General features: G+C 39.0%; 1 protein-coding gene across 1 annotated transcript in view; it reads right to left on the reverse strand.

The window, feature by feature from the left end:
- Positions 1-26,098, reverse strand: part of LOC119410734 (rho GTPase-activating protein 42) — a 130,092-nt gene that overhangs the window by 46,695 nt on the left and 57,299 nt on the right. The window contains exon 4 of the mRNA XM_037677633.1: positions 421-492. Coding sequence (XP_037533561.1) covers positions 421-492 — 72 coding nt within the window. The remainder of the gene's footprint in view (positions 1-420; positions 493-26,098) is intronic.

Below are 26,098 nucleotides of genomic sequence, written 5' to 3' on the forward strand. Positions count from 1 at the left end.
ATATATATATATATATATACACATATATATATATATACACATATATATATATACACACATATATATATATACACACACATATATATATACACACACATATATATATACACACACATATATATATATATACACACACATATATATATATATATATATATATATATATATATATATATAAACTAACTTAAACCTAGAAGGTTAGTCTGTTTTTTAGAATTAAAATTACAGTCTATTATCCCTACTTGATTGATTAATTAGAAAAAGGCCACTTTTCTTGGCAGTGTCATGCTTTAGTTTAAATTAATGATTTACAGATGGTGGGGGAAATGACGGGAGAGTGGGGGAAGGGCGAGGGTGTCAGACCACATGAAATCCCCAGTGCTGCTCAGCCGCTAATTGCCCACGTAGGTGGTCTCTTACCTTTGCTGCACCGATTTGCTCCTTCCGAAATTTCTCCAAGGGAGTAATCAAGACATCATCTGCATTCTGAATCTGAAACATAAATTTAGGGAAAGCAGAAAGACAGATGTCAGCCTGACAAGGAGATGCGATCGGAGTCATCGTAACCCCGTGAACGACTCAAAAGGAACCATTAGGGAGAAAAATATCACAAAACGCAATCTAGTAGTCATTCAGTTTTATTACCAGTGTGCCACGCAGGAAATTATGACTGAGAACCTTCCAGTTTAAGTCAAACAGGCTGAGAGATGCATCGGGAGGATAAAGCAATCACATTCATTAGTCTCTCTTAAACCAAAGACAATGAACAATGTGTTACTGCGAAAGACCAGAATGAGTACAGCAGAGATAAGAGATGAAGCACTCGACAATAGTCTAGCTCGGCAGAAGAAAATGGAGCTTTTTTATGTGAGCTGTGAAGCACTAGGAGTGTCAAACCTCGCTGAAATATGACACAGCTCTGCAGACGAGGCAGCTTTACAAGTGCAGCCTGTGACGCATTTTAATTTCGGAGGTAGTGTTATGTCTCCACGTGTTGGTGACCTCTGGAGTGTCACGACGGGAGTAAAAAGGTCTAGCCTCTTTCTTTTTATTCCCCACAGAAACTGATGGGTTGAGATATATTGTGCCAATTACAGTTCACACTCAATCCTCCCGGGTGAGCGGTTCAAAAAGGTGCCATTAGGGTGCTTCTGAATTTCCTGTGGATGGGCTTTCATCCAGCGGGATCAGATGACATCAGACTGGTGGAGCCGCTCAACACGAGGCTCTGTCACAAATGACACGGCTCTTAGGTTGATTTAAGGTGTGATTCTGTGTGGTGAGTGTAGGTGATAAACTATGGGCCAAGCGCTAATACATCCATGATACCAGCACTAATTTAACGCTGTCAGCTCAGATGGGCTATCGGCTGCCGAGCCATAGACTTTTGAACACAGCCATTTCCAAGATAGAGTTTTGTTTTGAGCCATTAATCTAAATGCACATCACTGCTCAAAAATAACCCTGACGGCCCTATCACAGGCAGAATGAGTAACTTCTAAATGAAGGTAAATTCTCTCCAAACCAAAACTGTTCTATTCAGAAAAAGAGGATGCTGTTGGCTTTTAGTCTATTAACATAATATTACACAAAATTAGTCAGAGATGGATGAGTTACACGCTCATCACCAGTTTTTCCCCATACTATATTGCATTATATCACTTCACATTGACTGAAACGAGTGGAATCTTACTGTGTTTTAAATGTGTACCAATTTACTTTATAGTAAGACTTTTTTTTTTTTTAACAATAGAAAAGTACTCTAAGATGTTCATTAGATCAGTTGAAATAGACATCGCATTGCAGCGCAAACCATATGTGCATGTTTACACTGGCACTCACACCTCTTTATATTAACTTTAAGTATCATTTAAAAAGGGTTACATTTATTCCAAACAGAAGTGCAACAATGGGATTTACAGAAAACACTATTTAGGGGCTTGTTTCCATGAGTAGGCAAGGCTGAAATATAAAAAAAAATGCAGTTGCTTACAAGGCTTAATTTGAGCTGGATCCTGCCGGAACTAGGCCTATCACGATAATCAATAAATCAGTTAATCGCATGATAAACAAAAATTATTGACCTCATTTTCATTTATCGGCTTTATCGTTTGTTCGTGTCTCTCTCTTTCTACTGAAGACACTGGATGACAAAAGGCTCAACTCCAATGCTCTTCACTGACCCCTCCCTTTTTCTTTAAAATCCATTTTAACCATCCAAAATCGCCTTTTTGGATCATTAAAAGCAGCTAAGCTGAGAAGCTACGCTACGAGCTAAGCTAACAGGCCGAACTTGGGGGAAAAAAACCTCTGTCTTGTCGAAGCTCCAAAATTCACAATTGAAACCCATGCCTTTGCGTAAAAAGTTGTTTTTCTCTGCAAAAATAAGCTGAGAACTTGTTCACTGATATTTTATTAAAAGCTTTGTGTGAAAAATGCTATGCTAAAGGGCTCAAACCACACCGAGCATCCACCATTTTGAGAACTGAAAAAAAGGGAGGAGAGACAGCCCATGTCATGTCAATGGGATTCCCTACCATTTTTCTTAAAGAGACATGCTACTCGCTCCCTCACTGTCCATCCGTCGGTTCAAACAGTCGTATACTGCCATCTGGTGGTCGAAAAAATGTACTACACTCAAAACAAATTAACCAACTTTTCTTCTTAAATTTGACAATAATTATTAATATTGTCCAATTTCAAACACTATTACCATTTATTGCAATGAGACAATCACCCAGCAAAATTTGTTATCCTGACAGGCCTAGCTGGAACAAGATCCGGGAACGCCCTTATTTTGACAGAGTGCGTTCTGGTAACTGTTTGCTTGGATTCTAATACAAAATACACCCTAAGCTACTTCATATACACTTTTTTAACAATCCAGCTTTGATCTTTTTCTTAAATGTACACATTGACTTGGCATTTTTAACATCACTCTCTAGACCATTCCACAATCCAACTCCTTGGATTGAGGTAGACCTTCCCTTCAGACTAGTTCTGAATTTTGGTTTGACAAATATCTCTATCCCCTTAAGATTATACCAACTTTGTCTTTTAACAAAATTTCTTTGGTAATGTGTTATTTTGAGCCCTATACATAACTGATAAAATACTATAATCTATCAAATCATGGAACTTCAATAACTTCAGTTGATAAAATAATGTGCTTGATGGGTGACTGTAATGCTTTCTGGTGATAATTCTTACAGCTCTTTTCTGTAAAATAAAAATTGGCTTTGTAAATGTTTTACATGCTTTCCCCCAAACATCAATGCAATAGATTAAATGTGGAACAATGATTGTGTTATACAACATGTACAGAGCTTTATCATTTAATAAAGTTTTAACGAGTGAGACAAAAGAGCAAAAATATTCTGACCACTGGCAGCTGAATGAATGACATTGATTATGTTCTGACACGTAGTGAACATTTGTTTCCTGTGGATGTATTAGAAATGGGATGACGGGCCACAATGTTAGTGTCAGACCACTGGGAGCGCCTCAGAAATGTCAAGGACAAACCAAGAACTGGCAGTAGGTAGTTGGGGGATGTGCATTGACAAGTTTAATACGTGGCAGCTTCAGCTCACAACTAACAGGACTTGAAGAGTTTGCTGCTGGGGATTTGAGCCAGAGAGGCCACAAAGCATGCTCACTGCAGATTGTTTATAAAGCTGGGACTTATTGGTGATTAATATAATTATTTCCTGTTGAAGGCAAATTATATATTTTGTCGCCTCTGTTTTTGTGTCTGTTTCTGTGACCAAACAATTCTCATAAACCACTTAATAGATTTTAATGCATCTTTCAGGAAATAATGATTTTAGCTGTAGTTCTGTAAATAATAACATTTTGGACCCATCCCAATGCAAGATGGCTGCTACAGACAACAAACCATCGAGAGTCATTCACGATACATATTCCAAGTGCTACTCATTGTGCCAGATCTTTGCACCAAACTGTGGCTTTAACCGTTGGAGCCCACCCTGTATGTCAGTTTGTAAAACATCTCATGTACCACTGAATGGATTTTAATAAGGCTTTTAGAAAATAATTAATAAATATACATGTATAAATGATTCACTTTGGGAGTCAATGCAACTCAAGATGGCCACCACAATCAACATTTACCATCACACAAATGGCTATAACTCAGCCAATTCTACGGATGTTGAGCTAAGATCTGATGTGGTAGTAGCTGAGAGTCATTAACAACACTTACTCTGAGGGTGACATCTCACGTGACATCATGCACCATGTTACTTTTAAGACTGGACCAAAAGGGCTACAACTCTGTCATTTCTCATCATACGATGATCTCTTCTTGATGATCTCTGGCATTAAAGGTGGATTAAGTTCAAGTTCAAGTAGGTTTTATTACCATTCACATCACATGTGGTTCATGAGGTGGAACAAAATTGTGTACAGGGTCCCAGTTACATCCAACAACAGCAAAAATATAAAATGTAAAAAGAAACAGTAAATAAGGATCTAAGATATAAACAAAGAAATACACTAAACTAAGAATACGCTAAACACGAATAGTGCAAAACAATACACTGAACAACAGCAGCACGAACATGAGTCTGTGTGAGTAGATGAGTACGAATGAACACAGCAGTATGAAATAATCAGCAGCATGAGATCAGCAGCACATAACAATCAAAGTGGCATTACAGGGATTCCTCACAGTGATAATCCTGATTAGGGATTTATATGTGCCTAACCGATTAAGGGTAGAAGCTGTTCCTCAGTCTAGTAGTTCTGCACTTAATTCTCTACAACCTTCTGCCTGAGGGGAGCGGAGCAAAATATGCATTCCTTTAAAGAAAACCTTGGCCTTAAATAATTAAAAACGCCGTCTGTCTAAAGTCATTGTGTTGCCGATGAGCAAGTTTGAGACACCTATAAGGACCTTAAAAAGTCTACAGCTCAGTAGACAATAGATTATCCTAGAGTGAGTAATAAAGCAATAAAATTCATGACTTTGGCTGATAAGATGCAGCCTAACATTTATTTATCTCCAATAAAGAGAAAGCATTTGCATTTGTGTAGAAAATAGAATGAAATGTCTTGATTACACGTATATCTTTATTATTTACAACTGTCTTGTTTATGAAATGTTTTAGTCTTAAAAAGATACAAATACATATTGTTACCTATAATCTTAACAAATTTAAATAAACATTATGCTAAAATTAATAGCCAATTTAGATGATAAACTCATTATTAAATTCCCGTTAAACACCAGATACATATAATGTTTGTAACAGTGTCTTTTTTTATCCTTTAATGTTAACAATTATAAATCAAATAATAATTATAATTTTTGTTATTTTGAAAACAAAAAAAGGCTGTAATGAATTGTATTGCACAACACTGCAGAAAACAAAGTGTTAATTGAAAGAAAAGTCTGAATTGTGAGCTTTCACACATGAGCTGACACTGCTTTTAACTCACTCTGTATAGGATTACAACTTTAGATAAGATCGGTTCTTTTATCTCTGCAAGATGACACATTCAGCTCTAACGGAGAGGGTGGATAATGTACATGTGAAACGAGAAAGGATCCTGACAAAACATTTGAAATAAAAGTGATTAGAGGTTCTGTTTAAACAGTAATTTGTAACCTTCATTTATAATCAGCCGCGTTTTAGAAATCTGAGTGCATTCAGAAATTGCTTCTTAAGCTCTCCTATCCGGTGGTCTGAGCCATTACTAAATGAGGTTTGGAAGCGTGAGGCGGTACTTTTGTAGGTAAATCAAGGCAGTGGGGCGACAAGTGACACTTGAGCACCAGAAACATAGAGGACATCTTATGGTCATCAAATCTTGATGTAATAATCCTCTCATCAAAGCGATGTCATTATGTTATCTACTGTGTCAACAACAAGACTGCTAATACTCTGCTATGGTGGGAATGTCATTTCCTCTGTCTTATCTCTGATGCTTTCCATTCAGATGAGCATTGTGCTATCCTGTGGATTTATATTGCTATTACCATTCGTTACTTTGATTTAATGGAAAATGACATTCAAATATATGACACTCTGCCTTTTAAGAGCATGGTTCAAAATTCAAAGCAGATTAAAAGCAAGTAATTGTTAGGGAAACTTCAAGAAATTTTCCAGATGGGGTCCACTTATAATTATGAGATGGCACACCAAAATCAAAAGTCGTAACAGAATTTCAAGAGTTCTAGTTCACTGTTGTCATACAAATATAGGCTATTCAAAAATACTGAACTGGAGTAAGGAAGTTGCCCTCTATCCATCCATACATTATCTTTAACCACTTCTTCCTTTTCGGGTCGCAGGGTTCAATGGTGCCCATGTCCAGCTATCACTGTGGAAGAAGCTGGGGACACCCTGGACAGGTCACAGGTCCATCACAGGGACACATAGAGACAAACGAGACAAACAACCATTCACTCTCTCATTCACACCTAGGGACAATTTAGAGTTGCCAATCAGCCTAACATGCATGTTTTTGGTCTGTGGGAAGAAACCGGAGTACCCGGAGTAAACCCACGCATGCATGGAGAGAACATGCAAACTTCACCCAGAAAGGTCCCGGGCTGGGATTCGAACTGGTGACATTCTTGCTGAGAGGCAACAGCTCTACCAACTGTGCCACCGTGCCCCCAAGTTGCTCTCTAATGTAAGCATATTTTCTTTTTCCTATGTTATGGTTTATATCGTTGACTGAGCCAGCCCAGTCACTCAACTCTTTGAGGCCTCTCTTAAATTCTGATTCATTACAAAAACTAGCATTCGTTAAAAAATTGCATATTGCCCATTACCTTGCAATTTATCTTTTATGCAAAGATCTCAGAAGATCTGGTCACACTCAGAGTACGTGTTGGGATGACTCTCAGCTACTACCACACCCAATTTTATATCAGTCTCTCTTGAATTGGCTAAGTTATAGTCATATTTGTGTTTGAGGTCAATCAGCTGTGGCAGCCATTTTGTATTAGATAAGATAAGATAGAACATATGATTGCTGATCTGGCCAACTGATATTATATTGCTGAATGGTGGAACAAACACTTTGAAGATCTCCTCAATCTGGTCACCATGTCCAAATCTGAGGAGGCCGAGCCTGAGGACTCTGGGCATGGACAGCCCATTACTGTAGCAGAGGATGCCGAGGCCAAAAATTCAAAAATCTTTTTGGTTGGTGGGGGGCTAGGAGAGGACGATATTCTCTTCGTGATGCTGAAGGATCTGTTTGACATGGTTAATGCAACCCTTCAATGCTGCACGAAGGACTGGGACTACACCTATAAAGTGGCAGAATGAGGATGCGCTCACCATTTTAAAAGTAGTCAAATAGAGTGTGTTCAAGCTATTTAGGGGCCGTACTACTCAACTTTCTTAGGAAAGTGTACTACAAAATGTCAGAATGGACGCTCCAACTGACTATCAAACACCATATCCAGGAGGAGCATTGCAGCATTAGTTCAGGTCTTGGACTAGTTGACCAGGCCTATACCCCTTTAGAGTTGCTAAGGGTTTCGCGGGAGATCTCCAGCCTACATGTGGTTTGTAGACTTGGAGAAAGTTTATAATCATGTTCCTTAAGACATTCATGGGGTGCTGTGGAAGTATGGTCAAACCCAAGTTTACAATCTTTATACAATCCATCCATCCTTCCATCCATCCATCCATCCATCCATCCATCCATCCATCCATCCATCCATCCATCCATCCATCCATCCATCCATCCATCCATCCATCCATCCATCCATCCATCCATCCATCCAGCCAGCCAGCCAGCCAGCCATCCAGCCAGCCAGCCAGCCAGCCAGCCAGCCAGCCAGCCAGCCAGCCAGCCATTTCCTTTACCCACTTTTCCTTTTCAGTTGCCTATCTCCAGTGGTCATTGTGTAGAGGTGGGGTACACCCTGGACAGGTCCATTCCAAGGCACACAGACAAATGAGAAAAACAACCATTCACATTCTCGCCCACACCTTGGGGCAATTTAGAGTTATCAATTACTCTAACACGCACGTTTTCTGGTCTGTGGAAGGGATATATAATTAACATCTTACAAGGTTGAGGCAGATTTATCTTCCTGGATTAGCATATATCAGAACATATATAATTAACATTTTTTTCCCCATTTCTAAACAATTAATAGACAGAAAACATCTCATTAACTAATTGTTGGTAAAACTCATTAGCATGTTAAATGTTCAATGCTCATTAGGTATTAATAAGCAATTCTTTGACTATGATATTTGTAAATGAAAACAACAGACTTATTTAAGACTCAATGGATTACTTTCAAAGTGGCATTGTGCTGATTGCCCCCAGCAACAGCCTCTCACAACAGGATTAAATCCATATGAGCGAGCACGGTGTGATGCTTGAAAGGATGCAATAGCGCTAAGCAATTTCATTACCAGATAGGGGGAGGAATGTCAATGTGCTGCCTTTCCCCTGCTCCTGGTTTCCCTCGTCCAAATATCAAGTGGATCAAAAGTGCTAGTCTGAGGTTAATTTGCAGAGAGAGATTGGAATGCCACCAAGGCCACATCAAATTGAAAAGTGCAAGGTGAACCAACGGAAATTTAACCCTGTCAGAAATAACTTCGGAGCTGGTTTAAATGCCAATATGTAAAATAGATTGTTTGGAAACAATGTGCCTAATTATTTACGACATTTAAGTATTTAAGACAAATATGAGATGTGCCAAATATAAATAAATCAACAAATATAAGAAGACAAACAAATATTAATGTGTTTGTTTTTGTGCCTATTTGATGATTTGTGTCATGCCTATTTCTTGGAATGTTCTTGCATATTTCTAATAAAAATGCCTGTAGTTTTAATCATTGAGAAATTTAAGGTCAAATTTCGCAACGCATAAGTATGTTAAATGATAATAAATAAGTTTTATAGGCTTTTTTCTCATTGTTTTGGCAGTGTTTCCACAATTAAAACCCACTTATTCAACTGAATGTCTTAAAGCAGAAGAGGCACAATAACCGTGTGCTTAGTCACCATGCTGAATTATAATTCAAATGAAATATAGCCGCTTTTTTTTGTTTGATTGCTGTTTTTCAGTTTCATTGTTATAATATTTCATAAGTTCACAAGTACTCACATACTTGTATATATATTTTATTTTATATAGTTTGTTTATTCCCCTTCATATTTATGACCTGTTCATAGTCTGTACACTCACAACCTGTATGTATTTATACTTATAGTATATTCAAAGCAACTTACTGTACATTGTAATATATATATATATATATATACATACCAATTTCTTTTTTTTTTTTGCTAAGCTTTTCTGGATAGATGCAAACTGCATTTCGTTGCCTTGTACTTGTGACATGTGCAATGACAATAAAGTTGAATTCTATTCTATTCTATAAGCAGTTTTTTTAGCAAGACAAGACAAGAGAACCCTTGAAAACAACATTTTAATTGGCTTGTTCTTGAACAAGTTCAAATCTGCTAAGCAGGACGATTTACTAACTGTATCCGACAGAAACAGGGCAGCGTTGTAACACCTGAACAGAAAAAAAATAGGACTTCCTTTATTGTGATTTAGATGTGCCAAGTGATTTTAAATATTTCATTATTTCTTTCAGTCTGTAGACTACTTAGTGAAGATGAGTGCGGCACATTAAAAGAAACAAGCACTTCACACAGCATGCTTTTGACCAAGTATTGATTTGTTGTTTTGCACTAGGAGGGTGGAGGAGGGAAGAGTAAATAAATTAAGAGCTGTAAGGTGACAAAACAGCAACAATACAGGGAACAAGAGTCTCAACCTGGACTTTAATAATTACGAGTCTGATACTGATTTCAGAAAAATGGTAAAAACTGGAATGTTTTAAGCTTGCCATCTAAGGCCTTGTTCACATGAGAACATTTCATTTTTCACAAAAAAAAAGCCTTTTGATTTGCTGTTTCTAAAACTGTTCTCAAAAACATAGAATTGTTGCTTGAATGTTTTTACCTTGAGCTTGCTCTCTTCAGGTCAAGGGTAAGGTTCTGCCTCAAGAGGAAGAGTTCAAGTATCTCTGGGTTTTGTTCACGAGTGAGGGAAGAATGGAGCGCGAGATTGACAAACGGATTGGTGCAGCGTCCGCAGTATTGCGGACTCTGTACTGATCCGTTGTGGTGAAGAGAGAGCTGAGCTGTAAGGCAAAGCTTGCCGTTTACCAGTAAGTCTACGTTTCTGCCCTCAGCTATGGTCACGAGCTCTAGGTAGTGATCGAAAGAATGAGATCGTGGATACAGGCGGTTGAGAAGTTCAGTTATCTGGGAAAGACTCTGATTAGAACTGTTGCTCCTCCACATCAAGAGGAGCCAGTTGAGGTGGTTCGGGCATCTGGTAAGGATGCTCCCTGGGCGCCTCCCTAGAGAGGTGCTTCGGGCATGTCCAACTGGGAGGAGACCCCGGAGAAGACCCAGGACATGCTGGAGAGACTACGTCTCTTGGTTGGCCTGGGAACACCTTGTAATCCTCCTGTAAATGCTGGAAGAGGTGGCTGTGGAAAGAGATGTCTGGGCCTCCCTGTTCAAGCTGCTGCCCCGCGACCCAACTTCGGAATAAGCGGAAAATAATGGATGGATGTTTTTATCCATATGGAAAGAAAGAAAATGACCCAAAATGCTGCAGTAACGATGTCAGGCCTGTCTGTGGTGCTGTAACAGTGTCACAAAAATACAGCAAAAACAGGAAACAAGGCACAAAGCATGCACATAAAGCTTACATGTTGGGCAGCAACCATACACTAAACCATAGACAGTATATATTACACAGTCTATTATCTGAACTTGTAACACTAGGAAAAATGAGGATGGGAAGACAAGTGCAACAACTGAATTCTTTCAGTAGACTGAAAAAAAAATGTGGAACTTCTTTTTTGCATCACTTAAATATACAAAACTACAAAAGTGCAGGCCAGTGAGCATTGACGGAGGGTTGGGTCAGTCTAGATAAGCAGATATAATGGAATCAACTTTTCAGGAACAGTTTCCAGTAAGGGACAGCTAGAGGGAAGTGTTTTCTTACAATCTGCTGGTCTTTTAAAACTATTCCCATTTCATCAGTTTTTAAAATGAATATCTGATGTATTTTTTTTTTTAGATATTTTTATGCAACATTTGTTTTTAGTAAATAAAATGACAAAACCAAGCCAAAACGTGTTCTGCTGTAGTTGAGAAAGGATTTGTCATGCATGGGGAGATAAGTTAGATTAGAGGAGAGTCAGTGACATCCTTGTTTTGAAAAAGTTATAAGCTGGCAGCCATTAAAAAAAAAAAAAATCATTCAGGAGCTCCTAAAATGCTGTTTATGTGTGGACAGAGCATAAATTTGTTCATCTATTTAAAACAAATTATTTCACAAAAATTGTGTTTTCACATGAAATGGTCTCTAGGGGATACATATTAATCTAATCTAAGTAAAATAAAAAACACCTTTAATGTTAGAAGTGACTATATTTTTTCCCATCAGATCCTTGTCTTAGTTTACTTGACATGTCTGAATGAACACCTAAAAGCTTTGAGGCTAGGGTGAAGCTGATTTTAATTTACGGTAGTGTTGAGTTATTTTGTGTGAAATCCAGCAGCTTGTTATTTTCAAGTGCTGCCCAGGAATGTTATGCAGTAGGTGCTGCTGGAACACCTACTAAGTGAAAATGAGTCAATACGGGAGCCATCTCCTTACATGAAAAAGACCGTGTAAGGCAGGCATCTTTACCGAAGTAACAGCAGGGGGAAAAAAAAGTCCAACACATTAGAGAAGATGTAAACAAAGCTCTTAAAACCTAATTGTTCTCATTAGAAAATATATATTTTTTGATCATCCCAACAGAATAGAGCAGTTTTTTTCACTCTGATGATGTGATGTGACCTTTATTAAAAGAGGGAGTGTGGTCTGTCTTTTTTTTTTTTTTCATGTCTGCTTTCAGCGTCTGTTCAAGTGTCTACGTGTGTGTTTGTGTGTAAAACGGGTTGGTGGTGTGTGATCTTTTTACAGAGCTAAATCTTATCTGGTGCAGCGCTGTCCCCTGTAGCAAGCTGAGAAGTTGTCCTCCTCGAACTTTTATGCGGTATGAAATGAAAACAAGCCTTTTTCAGGTGGAGTCACACATGGGTGTGACAGCAGATGGGACATATTTGCCCTTCACGTTTTCTCAGGTTGGTGCTGGTAAGTAAAGACGTGAAGAAGCTGCCGGAGTTGAGACAATTGTTGGTTTGTGGGTCCCAGGAGAATTTGCTGTTAAAGTGAAGTTTTTCTGCCTGTGATTTAATATAATGAGGTGCAAAATGTCAAACAATTCAAATGTTTTCACAGAGGATTAGGGCCTATGACTAAAAAAAAACATAATTTTTAATAAAATGACTTTAGCTACACATACAAACTCCATTCATCCATTCAAGGATTCAAGGTTCTTTATTGTCATTTGTACCGCATGTGGTAAATGAGGTGGAATGGAATTGTGTACACAGGGTCCCAGTTACATCCAACAACAGCAAAAATATAAAGTGTAAAAAGAAACAGTAAATAAGGATCTAATATAGGAATGCACGTTATTGGATTTTTGGACGATATCCGATATGCCAATATATTAAAACTTATTCGGCCGATAACCAATGCCGATACAGATATTGGCATCTGCAGCCAGTTTCTTAGGATCCACTGTGGGATGGACCTTTTCAAGAGATCCTTCCTGTCTACAGCCATCAGCATCTATAACATCTCTCAATGAAATGAGGATAACGAGTTACAACAACAAATAATTTCCCTTTGGGATTAATAAAGTATTTTTGAATTGAATTTGAATTGAATTGAAATGACGGCTGGTAACTCGGGTTACGTTACGTAGTACATAAATCTTTGGAATCCGCCATCCTCACCAACGAAAAATAAAACTTCCACACCGTAGACATTTTGAATTTTCCAGACTCCACCGTGAGATCAGGTAAGCGCGCGTGACATCATTGCCTAGTGCTGCTGCTGCAACGTCATCACGTTGTGCTGTTGCTGCAGGCAAAAACAGCACCTTTTATATCGGCACGTTATTTTAATGGAATGACCGATGTCCGATATTGAAATTTAACGCCAATATCGGACAATGCCATGCCGATAATATTATGCATCCCTAATCTAAGATATTAACTAAGATATACACTAAACAAATGTCAAACGGTACGCTAAAAGATCTAAGATATACGCTAAACACCAATAGTACAAAACAATACACCAAACAACAAAGTCCATGCTCAATACACCAAACAACAACAGCACGATTCTCATAGGTTCTGTTTGTCCATAATTTACAAGTTTAATGTGAGCAATAACATAAAGTAAACTAGCATAAACTGGGATTTATTCAAAGCATGCAACAAAAATACAGAAACAAGGTGCCAAAAGTGAAAAAAAAAAAAAAATAAATCTGCAGCAGCACGGTCCTATTGGCAGAGTGGTTCTGATGACAGTGAGGTTATCTTAGCAACATGGTCCCGTTGGCTCCATGGTACTGTTAGCAGCATGGTTTGGTTAGTGGCGTGGACTTGTTAGCAGCATTAGCAGGTCTTGTTAGCAGGTCCCGTCAGCATGATTATGACTGCAGCAGCTGCCTCCCAGACTGCAACCGGTTCCGGCAGAGAGAGATTATCCAAGGTTCCACCGTGAAACCAAACGGGTCCATAGAGTTCAGTCCATGCAGGCAGATGGAGGATCTTGTTAGCAGCGTTAGCAGGTCTGGTTAGCAGCTTGATTGTAATAACAACCGCAGCAACTGCCCTCCCAGGCTTCTCTCCAGAACCAGGTCTGGCAGATGGAGAACATCCAAAGTTTCCCCGTGGAACCAAACGGGTCCATAGAGTTCGGTCCATGCAGGCAGATAGAGGATCATAGAGACAGCCGCCATGACAGGTCTGAGCCTGAGGCTGGAAGGACTGAACTAGGATGGCAGGATGGCAAAGCAGCAACACAGAAAACTCCATAAGTGTGTCATGGTCATAACCCGTACTGTGGATGTGCATTGTAGGTGCCAAAAAAAAAAGTTATAACAAAAACAACAGGCACACAAAAAAAAATTGAATTCACCAGGAGCCTGTGAAGCTGCCATCTTAGCCATCCATCCAGCCATCTATTCATCCATCCTCCTTACCCGCTTCTTCCTTTACGGGTCACGGGGGTCACTGTTGCCCATATCCAGCAGTCACTGTACGAGATAGGGTACACCCTGGACAGGTCGCAAGTCCATCACAGGGACACATAGAGACAAACGAGAAACAACCATCCACTCTCTCACTCACACCTAGGGACAAATTAGAGTTACCAATCAGCCTAACATGTATGTTTTTGGTCTGTGGGAGAAAACCGGAGCACCCAGAGAAAATCCACACATGCACAGAGAAAACATGCAAACTCCACCCAGAAAGGCCCCTGGACCGGGATTTGAACCGGCAACCTTCTCGCTGAGAGGCAGCAGCTCTACCAGTTGTGCCACCGTGCTGCCCAAGTTGTTAACATTTTGTCAAGAAATTTATTATTTTTTAACAGTAAAAATGTCATGCTGAGGAATGCAAAAGATGGAATTTAGTGCAGAAGTGCATTGCCCAAAAAAAGTTGGTCCTCGAGGGCCACTATTCTGCATGTTTTATATATTTCTCTGCTTTGACACAACTTATTGGGATGAATCGATGATGAATGTACTTCTGCAGAACTTGAAGAGCATGCAGGATAGTGGTCCTCAAGGGGCAGGATTGGGCACCACTGGTTTAGTGCATAAATACAACAGAGACGCGTTACCAAGATGGCTGATCAAGACATATGGCACCCTCTGCATTGAAAGTTAAAGTTTGGACATAGTTTGGCTTCTATAGAAGTAAAGGACATAAAAGGATGACACATTATGTACAAGCTTGGGACATGTTTCCACTGGTAGGAGAAATAATTAAAAAAAAACTGCAGATGGTGGTGACCAGTTTGGCTGCTGTTGCTAACCTAAATTTCTACCCAAATCACGAAACGCCAAGTGAATTACAACATTCGTTGCAATTGTATTGCTTAAGATCTGTGTCTGCATTCGGTTATTGAAAGGCAAGCACTGTTTTGCACTTTGCAGCCACATCAGAACATAATCCTACCATGTTAAAGACAAAGTATCACAGCCATTTCTACACTGGACTAAAACAAGTCATGGAAGAAGTAGTAACTAAGATAGTTCTAACATGTAATGCATGAACATCCATGGCTGTAGAACTGTATATCTCTGTACTCAACAAATTTAAAAAATGTTTTTGTTCCTGTAGTTCCCAAAATCTTGTTGGAAAGAAAACTTTTTAGTGTACCGTTAAACGTTTTGTTTCATTTAGGTTTGAGAGATTTTAAGCTCAGAATTTAGCTTGAAGTGTGGTTATTAAGTGCATCTTTATCTGGGCTGCTGATTATCCATGCTGCTGATTTCTTGCCTTTAAGCTTCTGTATTCCTACCCATCTGCTCCTAAAAGACTCATGTTCAGGCTACTGTTTAATATATCGTATTATATTACATTATTATTGTTTAGCTTATAGCTTAGATCCTTGTATACATACGGTTTCTTTTTATACTTTATATTTTTGCTGTTTTTGGGTGTAACTGGGACCTTGCATACACAATTCCACTCCACCTCATGCACCACATGTGATGCCAATGACAATAAAGAACGTTGACTCAAGATGCATCAATAATAGTGTTATGATTGCATTGCACCCTTCCTCAATAAAATTGTGAGAGGCCAGAAGTATCCCAACCCCCACATCAGGCAAAGTATTTGCTATGTAAGGAACATTCAGGCTATGTCTGAAGACTACATTCAACTAATGAAGATGCAGTTTTCAGCATCTTTATCTCCTCATCATAATGTATAAAGAGGAAAAATCTTTTATTGTTGGTATTTTAAACAGGTGTTGTCAGACTGTGAGAAAATGCTTTCCATCAGATAAACTGACCTTTTTTTTTTTTACTGAAGTGACATTTCAAGATAAGCATTAAGGACACCAAGAGCAGCTTTAAGGAAAGGAATCACTTATGATACAGCTTTCTAACAGCTCTTTTCATCAGCTCCATGTGGGTTATTTTTTTCCCTGGTTTGTCTCAGTGGGATCTGCTCAAACACCTGGAACAAACTGAAATCAATCAACATGGCGTGGTAGTCGAAATCTGGCTTTGGTAGTAAATCTGTAAGACAGAAGATGTTTTCACGATTGCTTGCAGTCCCTATAAAGGTTTTTTTTAGAACGGACAAAAGAAGATTCATGTCTACATTTGTACTCTCAGTTTATGACCAGAGCTTGTGGATTGTAAATCAATGGCCACAGATTTAAAGGTACACTCATATATTTTTGCTTCACAGTGGACATTTCTGGACCAGACTCATCTGATAGATACAATGTTTGTCAAAGGGCTTTGTTACTTTGATTCATCTCTTCACCAAAACAAGCTGCAAATCCACACAGGTACTGTGAGACCCAAGACTGAGGTTTACATGGGTTTTATCAGCTGAACTTGTGAGAGCTCTGAACTTATAAACTAAGTGTGAAATGTCAAAGTTTTATAAATGTTTTAAAAACTGTGAGACTGACCAAGTTATAGCCATTTATGTATTGAGTAAGGTTGCTTAGCTGTGGTGACTATCTGGGTTGTCTACAAATGGTAACAGTTTAAGACATACAGCCACTTTTCTGAGTTTCAATACAATCCGTCCACTGCTTCACAAGATATTTTGCTAAAAGACAGGGTGGATGCCAACAGTTAAGACTAAAATTTTAAGCAGAAATAGTGCTTGAAGTTTAAGCATTCTGTTGGGGATAATGATCAATCACTACCACAGCAGTGCTAATGCCTAAGCAGTCAGTAAATACGATTTTCGGTATTGAAGTTGTGTATGCACATGGCTCAATGATTATCCGATATCCTCAGGTTGACTCATGTTGGCTGATTCATTCAAACACTGTTCTGACATTATTTAACAAGCTAACATAGCTGTGGCTTAGAACAATGAATGCCTTTATTTCCCAGCAACGTTTCAGGGTCAACGGGACATTCCACACTTCACAAGGTGCCATGCAGAGCAGAGTTACTGTTCTGCTAAATCCTGAGAAAAATGCAGCACCACATGCACAGATCTGGTTTAAGCCTTGTGGTGAACAGATAAAATTATCTGTAATTGGATTAAAAGAAAACAAACTCTTAAATCTCAGAAGTTGCGGCATTAAAAAAAAAAAAATTAAGACAGTGATGATACAACTCTGATGTTTCAAAGTTGCCCCTATGGCTAAAAACAGATTATTTGTCTTTTCCTGATAGATTTGATCATTTTAAACATAAAGGAGAGAGCATATTTTCCTCCTTTTGACAAACAGACATTTCCTGTTTATCTTTTTTTAATCTCTACAATTGTTACTGTCACGATTTGTGGTGGATAGGACCCAAGACCAGCTCGGAGGAACTTGAGTAAAATAAAATTAAAACAACAACAACATTTATTTAAATAAAAGACAATCTGACATGGCAGCAACCTTACAATGAAAAGGCCGCAGAAGGGTGAAGAAACAAAAGTTTAGACAAAAACAAATGAGCTGGTGGTCAGGTGTTAACTGGAGACTGGTTACATAGCAAACTGAGGGAGAGCAAGAGTTCAGGCAGACGACCCCGGAGACTGTCCAGAGCGGAGCAAGAGTTCTGGAAGATGGCCAGGAGACAGTGCAAGAGAACGGCCTAGGGACTGCCCCAACAAGAGCAAGTCCTCATGGACCCTCTAGGAGATGCAGGATGGAAAGGTGTTGTCTTCAACCCACTTAGATGTAGGACGGAGAGGTATCGTTTTTGACACCCTCCGAGACGTATAACGGAGAGGCGTTGTCTTCGACTCCCTTGTAAACGTAGGAGAGAAGTGTGTAGGCTTCACTGACCACCCTGGAAACACCTGGAGAGCAGGACCTTGAAGACCCTGGAGAGATGAATCCTGAAGACTCTGTAGAGTGACACCCTGAAGACTCTGGAGAACGGGACCCCAAGTTAGCCGTTTTCTCCACAGGGGCCTCTAGAGTTCAAGACTACCTGGAGAGCTTGGGAGTCTCTGGAGATATCTGGAGCTTTCTGGTGGATCATGTACTGTAGGCTGATCAGAAAACTCAGAAGAGCTGGATGGCTCAGGGAGGAACGGGACTGGAGCTGATAATGAATTAGCTGGAGCTGCAGGTTAGGAGGTGGCAGGAGCTGCAGGTAATTGTTGCACAAGGGGCTCTGAAGAGAATTCCGGTTCTACATGCTGCAAGGGGAACTCAAAAGAGGATCTGTTGCAGATGGTTGTTCTGATGTTCCAGCCGGCTCTGGTGGTGCAGCAACTCATGGTGTAAAGATGACTGGTGGAACAGCAGGCACAGGGGTCTCTGGTAGAAACTAGTTGCACAGGAGGCTCAGAGACTGGAGATGTAGCAGTGCATCCCGTGTATGTGATGAACCACTTCACTTTTTTTTATGTGCCAATTGGACTCAATCAGACCAGCAGGAGGAATCATTTGCCCCTTTTCCACTGTCACGGCGCGGGTCGGATATTTCCGGGTTGAAGCGCGTTGGAGGTATTTCCACTGTTCCAGAAACCGGCTCGTCTCGCTAAATTCTGGCCCGGCTTCTCAAGGGTTCCGAGCGAGCCGCGCCGTGACGTCAGAAACACTGTCGGTCACTGATTGGTCGGGGGGAGGAGTCTGTGGAGTCTTTCCAAACAACCCGATCCACCATTTTTTCTCTACCGCTTGCCATTAGTGATAACTCGAGGAGCGTATCTTTTAGTATTTTGAAGCTATACAACAACAATAATATCAAAGCCGTGGTCAAATGCAGAAGTGCAGGTGTTGTTGTGCTTGGTGGCCGACGAAAAAAGTCAAAGCGAGCTAGATGGAGGATTGGAGGGTGGTTTGGACACGACTACTGCTCTACTTGAACCATTTATAGAAGATGGTGAGTGTTTTCTAACTTTAAACATATTTTAAATTACTCATCCCATCGGTTCTGAACATATTTTTAATTAACAAAAGAGGCTGACGCCATAATAGTACAACGTCGGTGCTACGATGCTAAGCTAATTTGCATAAATGCTAACTGTCCTCCGGTCCCGTTTCTCACTGTATTTTATCCAGAACGTCTTTCAGCGTGTGATGGGTTCATCTCTAAACTCCACATTAAACCCTCCAAGCCTCCCGGCTCCTGCTTCTGCTCCATCAGAGGAGTCTACACCTGACAGGTCTCCATCACAGCCCACCTGCACCTCACAGAGCAGCACAACGCTGCAGCTTCTGTGCTCGGTAAGATGCAACATGTTCCACATCACTTTATTTGTGCCGATAAGGACTTGATTTATTTTATTTTTAAAGAAAAAAACTAAAATGTTGAATAAATACTGAATTGGGATGAAATTATGTACACAGGGTCCCAGTTACAGACAACAAAACGTAAAATAAAAACAGTAATAAGATCTAAGATATGAACTAAGAAAAATATCAACTAAAAAACATCTACTAATAAAACACTAAGCACTAATAGCAGTAAACAATCAAAACAATACGTCAAACAGCAACATGAACTTGAGTTTGTGCAGCCTCATGAATATATAACACTGTGAAGAATCACATCATGTAGCTGCTGATCAGTTTCATGTTGCTGCTGATCAGTTTCATGTTGCTGCTGATCTGTTTCATGTTGCTGCTGATCTGTTTCATGTTGCTGCTGATCTGTTTCATGTTGCTGTGTGCATTCGTGCTCGTCTGTTCACACAGACTCATGTCCGTGCTGCTGTTCTGCGTGTTGTGTTTAATGTTTTTATGCTATTAGAGCTTATATTTTTAGTTGATGTTTTTCTTAGTTCATATCTTAGATCTTATTACTGTTTTTATTTTATATTTTATTGTTGGATGTAACTGGGACCCTGTGAACATAATTTTGATCCACCACATGGACCACATGTGGTGCGAATGACAAAGAATATCTGCATCTGTATAATACTTTCTGATTCATATATCCATTATTATAATTTTCATTATTTTTAAATCAATTTATTTTTCATTTTCTTATTTGATCAGTTTATAATTATTAATATATCTATTATAGCTGTTAGCAGCACCTTTCTTTGTTTCATGCATTTATTCAAAAACAGTATGTAGCTTGAATTAACCACCTGTTTCTTCTTTCTAGTGAAGAGAAAGAGAAAAGAGTCCAGTAAAGAAAAGTCTTATTTCATCACTGAATGAACATGAAGAACTGAACCGGACACAGCAGGAACAACACTTGTGTCTTCTTCTGGATGAAGCCCGTGAGACAAGGGACAGACACAATCATTAGTTGGACGCAGTAGTTTTTATTTTTGTACATTTTTCACTTCTTACTTTTCCTATTAAACAATTTTTTTCTTAAGTGGTGTCCTTGAACATTAAATTTCCTAAACAAATTTTACAATGTTAAGTTCATATAGTGTTTGTTTAAATTCATACTGGAATTGAGAAGAATTTCCAATTGCATTTGATCTTTAATGAATCCTAAGAAAAGATTACTAGTATCTGCTCAACTGTTATTATGTTATAATTTTTTGGTTCTAGGATGAAGTGACACAAAAACAGTCAAAAATTCAGAAAGGACAGTTATCAGTTATTGGCCATACAACTGTGGCCTGAGAGATTCAGCTGAAAGTCCTGGTGCACCTTTTATTTGAACCTGCAGAGATTTGAACAGCTGATCTGAAGCAAACAGGCAGGAGTTCACCTGAACTGACCACTCCTGCTGTTTGATGGTCTCCTCCTTCGCCACCCGTCCATCCATCCATCCATCCTCTTCTGCTTCAGGGTTGTGGGAGCAGCATCTTCACCAGGGAGGCACAGACATGAACAGCCACCTCTTCAGCTCTTCTAGGACCCCATGGTGTTCACAAACCAACTGACTATTTATTAATTAATATCCTGATGCTGCTCAATAATCCAGGTAGAAAAATCTAAAAAGTTAAGTCTGGTCCTCTGGACATTCACAAAACAAACAATACAGTTCATAATAAATAAACTAAATGTTTTTTGTTAGTTTTGTTTTTTGAATGTCCAGAGGACCAGACTTAACTTTTTTAGATTAATAAGTAATAAATTTATGTTTTAATTTAATGAAAGACAAATCTTTAAAATTCAAGGACAAAATTTAATCTAATTGTTTTCAAGTCTGTATCTTATTGTAAAAGCAGTTTCAAAGATTACAGCACAGTGTGATGTTTTGCAATTTTAACATGAACCTTGTGCATATCTGCAAATAATAAAAGTGAAGATATTTTTAATACATCTTTATTGTAAAAATCTATACTAAAATGAAAAACACATGGGTTTAAAGCAGCAGGGAAGGCAGTAAGGTAGGATTATGAATCAGGTCTAAAAGTTACAGCTCATGAGGTACTCCATTAGAGCAAGACATCTTTTCCACAACATCGTGTGACAAAACCTTCAGGGTGTTCTTCTTCTAATACGTTTAGTGGTGGCTAGTAAGTAGCTTAAGGGAGCACTACCGCCACCAGGTGGTAAGACGAGTTGGATTCTAGTCCCCGCCTACAGAGCTGGTCCAGAAATGTACATGGAAACACAACAGACCCGAACCGATCTGAACCAACCCGAACTGATCTGATCCGCTCTGTGACAGTGGAAAAGGGGCAATTGACATTTGATGTATTTTTATTTAACATCCAGTTCCATTTGTTCCATCAAACTTGTATTAAATGCCAACAAAAAAATGCTTTCTAGCAAAAATCAAAGCAGTTCTACCAATTATTAAACCAACACTGACTTTATCTACCTATAAATACCCAAGTATTTACAAAAAACGCACCATAATGAATATCTTCACAAAAACGCTCCCTTTTATAAACAACAACAGGAAAAGTCGGCCTGGTTTCCTCTGAGGCCACAACAGGCCGTCTCCCAGGGGGTTTGATCATCACTGCAAAAGCCACAACATCAGGGCACTGCCCTTCCACTCTTAAATGCCATCCACGCTCAGCGGTGCTGAACCTTCTCAAACCATGCAGAACTTGAACCACTTTCTCTCCCTTTTTATGCTGCTGAAAGGGTGATCGGCAGGGGAATTATGGCAATGATCCTTTTTTTTTTTTTTTTTTTTTTTGAAAAAGGGAGTTTTGGGAAGTTTTCAGCTGGAATAACACACCTGGGTAGCTGGCAAGCCAATCACATGGGACAAAGAAGAAAGCAAATAGATTCTAGCCTGGCTACCTGCCAAGCTGATAGACAATAAAAGGCTTCATGCTCGAGAAGTCTTTCATGCAGCTTAGACACCATATACAGTATGTCAATTAACACGCTGCAGGGGGTTTTATCTGCGACAGGCAGCCTTTTTCTCTGTGCGAGGGAGTTTCAGTGATTCTTATCACTTTCTCTTGGAAAAAAATTGCACCAGAAATAAAATGGAAGTAAATACAATCCAGGAACCTCTGATTTATTTGAGGAGTCGTTTCTAAAAAGTTAACACCCACTTCCTTTTGTCAGTTTGTGGCCACAACTGGCCCATCTTTCTGCTGTAATAAATAAGGAGTAACAAACTTACAAAATTAAACACCATCTGCCAGCCAATGTGGTTTAGCTATAGCGGAGAGTCAAGTCTTGACTGCCATATCTGACAATTTTTCATGTTTTGAGAATATTAACTTCCCCCGTTAGGAAATATTTCATAGATTAGATGAACATGTGTTCGCTTGAACTGTGCTAATTAAGTTCTGCAGCCCAACTGCTGTCCAATTACAAAAAGACCAACATGAAGCCTTCTGATCATCTGCACTTCTCTCCACACATGGTGATAATGTGGGCCTTGAAGATATTTGAAGAATTTCCTTGTTGCACTTTCTCATTTTACAAAGGAAACCTTTGTTTTTACAAAATAAGGTTGAGTGTGAAGGACTGCGATGTACAACCCCAGTTCAGAAAATGTTGGGAAGCTGTTAAAAATGCAAAGAAAACAGAATGTGAGGACTGGCAAATCACATACACCCATATTTTATTCACGACAGAACATAAACATACTGAATTTTGAAACTAAGATACAGTAGTAGTTACAAAAAAGAAAAGAAAAGCAATTCTAAGTTTTATGGCATCAATACATCTCATAAAAGTTGTGATAGGGTCATGTTTAACACTCTTCCTTTTATTTATAACAATACAGTAGTCCCTCGTTTATCACAGGGGTTTTGTTCTCAGTCCACCCGAGATAAATGAAAAAGCGCGAAGTAGGAGTAGTAGTATAAGTAGTAGTATAAGTAGTAATATATATATATATATAGATATATATATGCATATATAATGGCGTTTTAAACCCTTCCCACACTTGCAATATTTTTAACAATATTTCTAAACACTAAACACTCTAAAAGAGCACAGCATCTCTGCCAGCGCTCTCAGCCACGCCCACTTCTCCACTGCAGAGCGGAGATAAGACACGCTGCAGGAGGGAGCTTCTCCCTGCACATGTGGGCTGCACACAGGTGCAGCAAGTGATAAATAATTTAAAATTATTTTAAATAAAAATCCATGCCAATTTTGCGGCTAATCCATAAATCAGCCAATTGTGTGTCATGTCCAATTTTACTTTGAAAAGCCGCGAAAGAGCGAGTCCACGAAAAAGGAAACATGAAATAGCGAGTGACTACTGGAGTTTGTAAATGTCTAGACCTAAAGATGCTGGGCATTCAATTTTGACTTGCAGGCTTGTTCTCTGCACACAGAGACTTCTTCAGATTCCTGAAATCTTTTGATGATATTATTTTATTAACCTTTATTTAACCAGGCAAAGCCCATTGAGATCACAGATCTCTTTTGCGGGGGGGGGGGGGGGGGGGGGGGGGGTGGGTCTGAAGGCAGCCTAACATGCATGTTTTGGGTCTGTGGGAGGAAACCGGTACACCTGGAGAGAACCCATGCAAGCACGAGAAGAACATGCAAACTCCACCCAGAAAGACCCCAAGTTCAACCGGGGATTGAACCCACGGCCATCTTACTGTGAGGCAACAGTGCTAACCACTGAGCCGTCGTGCTGCCAACTATGAACTGTAGTTAAATGGTAAATAGACTGTACTTATATAGCGCCTTTCTATCTTATTTCAAGATACTCAAAGCACTTTACACTACAATCTGTGCCTCATTTACCCATTCATACAGCACTCTACTAGATCTCTACAAAGCTAATTGAACAAATCATTCTAAAGAGACTAATCACTGCTTTAGATCACATTCAAACACTGATGGGACACACATCGGAGGCTATGAGGGGTTCAGTGTTTTGCCCAGGGACACTTTGACATGTGACTGCTGGTGGATTCGAACCCCCAACTCTCGCATTGGAGGACGACTGCTCTAACCACTCAGCCACAGCCGCCCCGTAGTTGATGGGATATTCAATGTCTTTTCAATTTTCAATTTTTAAACATTCTGAAACTGTCACACAAGTTATCACATTTTCTTTTGGAAGTAAAGATGGGCAGAAGTTCACCAGTCTTTAAAGGATTCAGCTTCTCTAAAATGTTTATTTACACCCAGTCCTCCTACTGACCACTACCTGCTGCCAATTAACCTAATTTGTGCAAATTTCCTCCTCTGGCCCTTTTTTTATTAGTAACACTTACTTTTACAGCTTTTTGTTGCCTCTGTCCCAACATGTTTGCAAGGTGTTCCATCAAATTCAAAATTATCTTCACTTTTTCTAACTTTAAACACTATGCTATGCATGACCAAAAACATGCATGTAAGGCTGATTGGTTAAATTGTCCCTACGTGTGGGTGAGAGACTGAATGGTTGTTTGTCTCGTTTGTCTCTATGTGTCCCTGTGATGGACTGGAAACCTGTCCAGGGTGTCCCCTGCCTCTCACACAGTGACTTCTGGGTAAGGGCACCAGTGAACCCTGTAACCCGTAAAGAAAGAAGCGAGTAACTGACTCTGACTGACTCTCTCTGACTCTGAGTAAAGATAATGGATGGATGTTTGCCATGTTCCATTGTGAATAAAAATGGGGAGATTGCAAATCATCGCATTATGATTTGTATTGGACTCCACGTCCCAACTTTTTTTAGAAAGTTTGGGTTGTATGAACATGCGTCCTTAAAAACTTGACTGAACAATTTGAACGAGCTGATTATGCATGTATACCAGCTCTATGGTGATGAAACACTCTGTACCTTGCCTTCTTGCAGCTTTTAAATGGCCATTTCTGATTTTTTCTACATTTTGCAGCTCAGTATGTTTTGTGTCTGATATTTGGAAATGTCATAAGATACTGCAGTGATACAGCTGTCAGAAACCAGCCCACAAAGCTGGTTTAAAGTTCACCCTTTACTTTCAAAATGTATAAACGTCTTTCAACAAACACTTTTACAAACGCATCTTTTTTCTTTTCTAGATACAGTATCTGTTAAAACCTCCACATTCAGTCTCATAAAGCCTAATGTCCACACAGATCTAATAATAATGCTTTGAATAAAGTGGTTTGTGCATTTTTACTGATTGTGAATTACAGCATAAGTTATATACATTAAAATGAGAATACAACATGTTAGTTTTTTTATCTGGCACACACCTAAATGATTAAATTGAAACCATAAATGTGTCTTTTTTTGAAAATAGCAATGCATTTTTTATTTTCTAAAAAAACAATTTGTATCCTCAAAGGAGCTTTTATCTATGCCTGTGTGATTTATCAAAAAAAAGGTCAATTTCAGGTCAGTTCAACAGTAGTTTAAATCCATCTCGCCTTAAGAAACAAGATCTTCTTGTTACTTTACGTGAGTTTTTGACTTTTACTCTGCAGAAAAAAAATATTTTGAGAGAGGCTGCATGTTTTCAAGTTCACTTCCTTATAGTTAAAGGTTTTCACTTTCAAAATAAATCATCAGAAGACAACAAATATATATATATATATATATATATATATATATATATATATATATATATATATTTTTTTTTTTTTTTTTTTTTTCTAAGAATCACATTCGTTTCATTCAAGCATTTCCATTGTCATAGGTCAATTGAAAAATCTAAATCATAG

The sequence above is a fragment of the Nematolebias whitei genome, chromosome 6, assembly GCF_014905685.2.
Source record: "Nematolebias whitei isolate Nwh7 chromosome 6, NemWhi1, whole genome shotgun sequence".
In the NCBI taxonomy this organism is placed as follows: domain Eukaryota; kingdom Metazoa; phylum Chordata; class Actinopteri; order Cyprinodontiformes; family Rivulidae; genus Nematolebias; species Nematolebias whitei.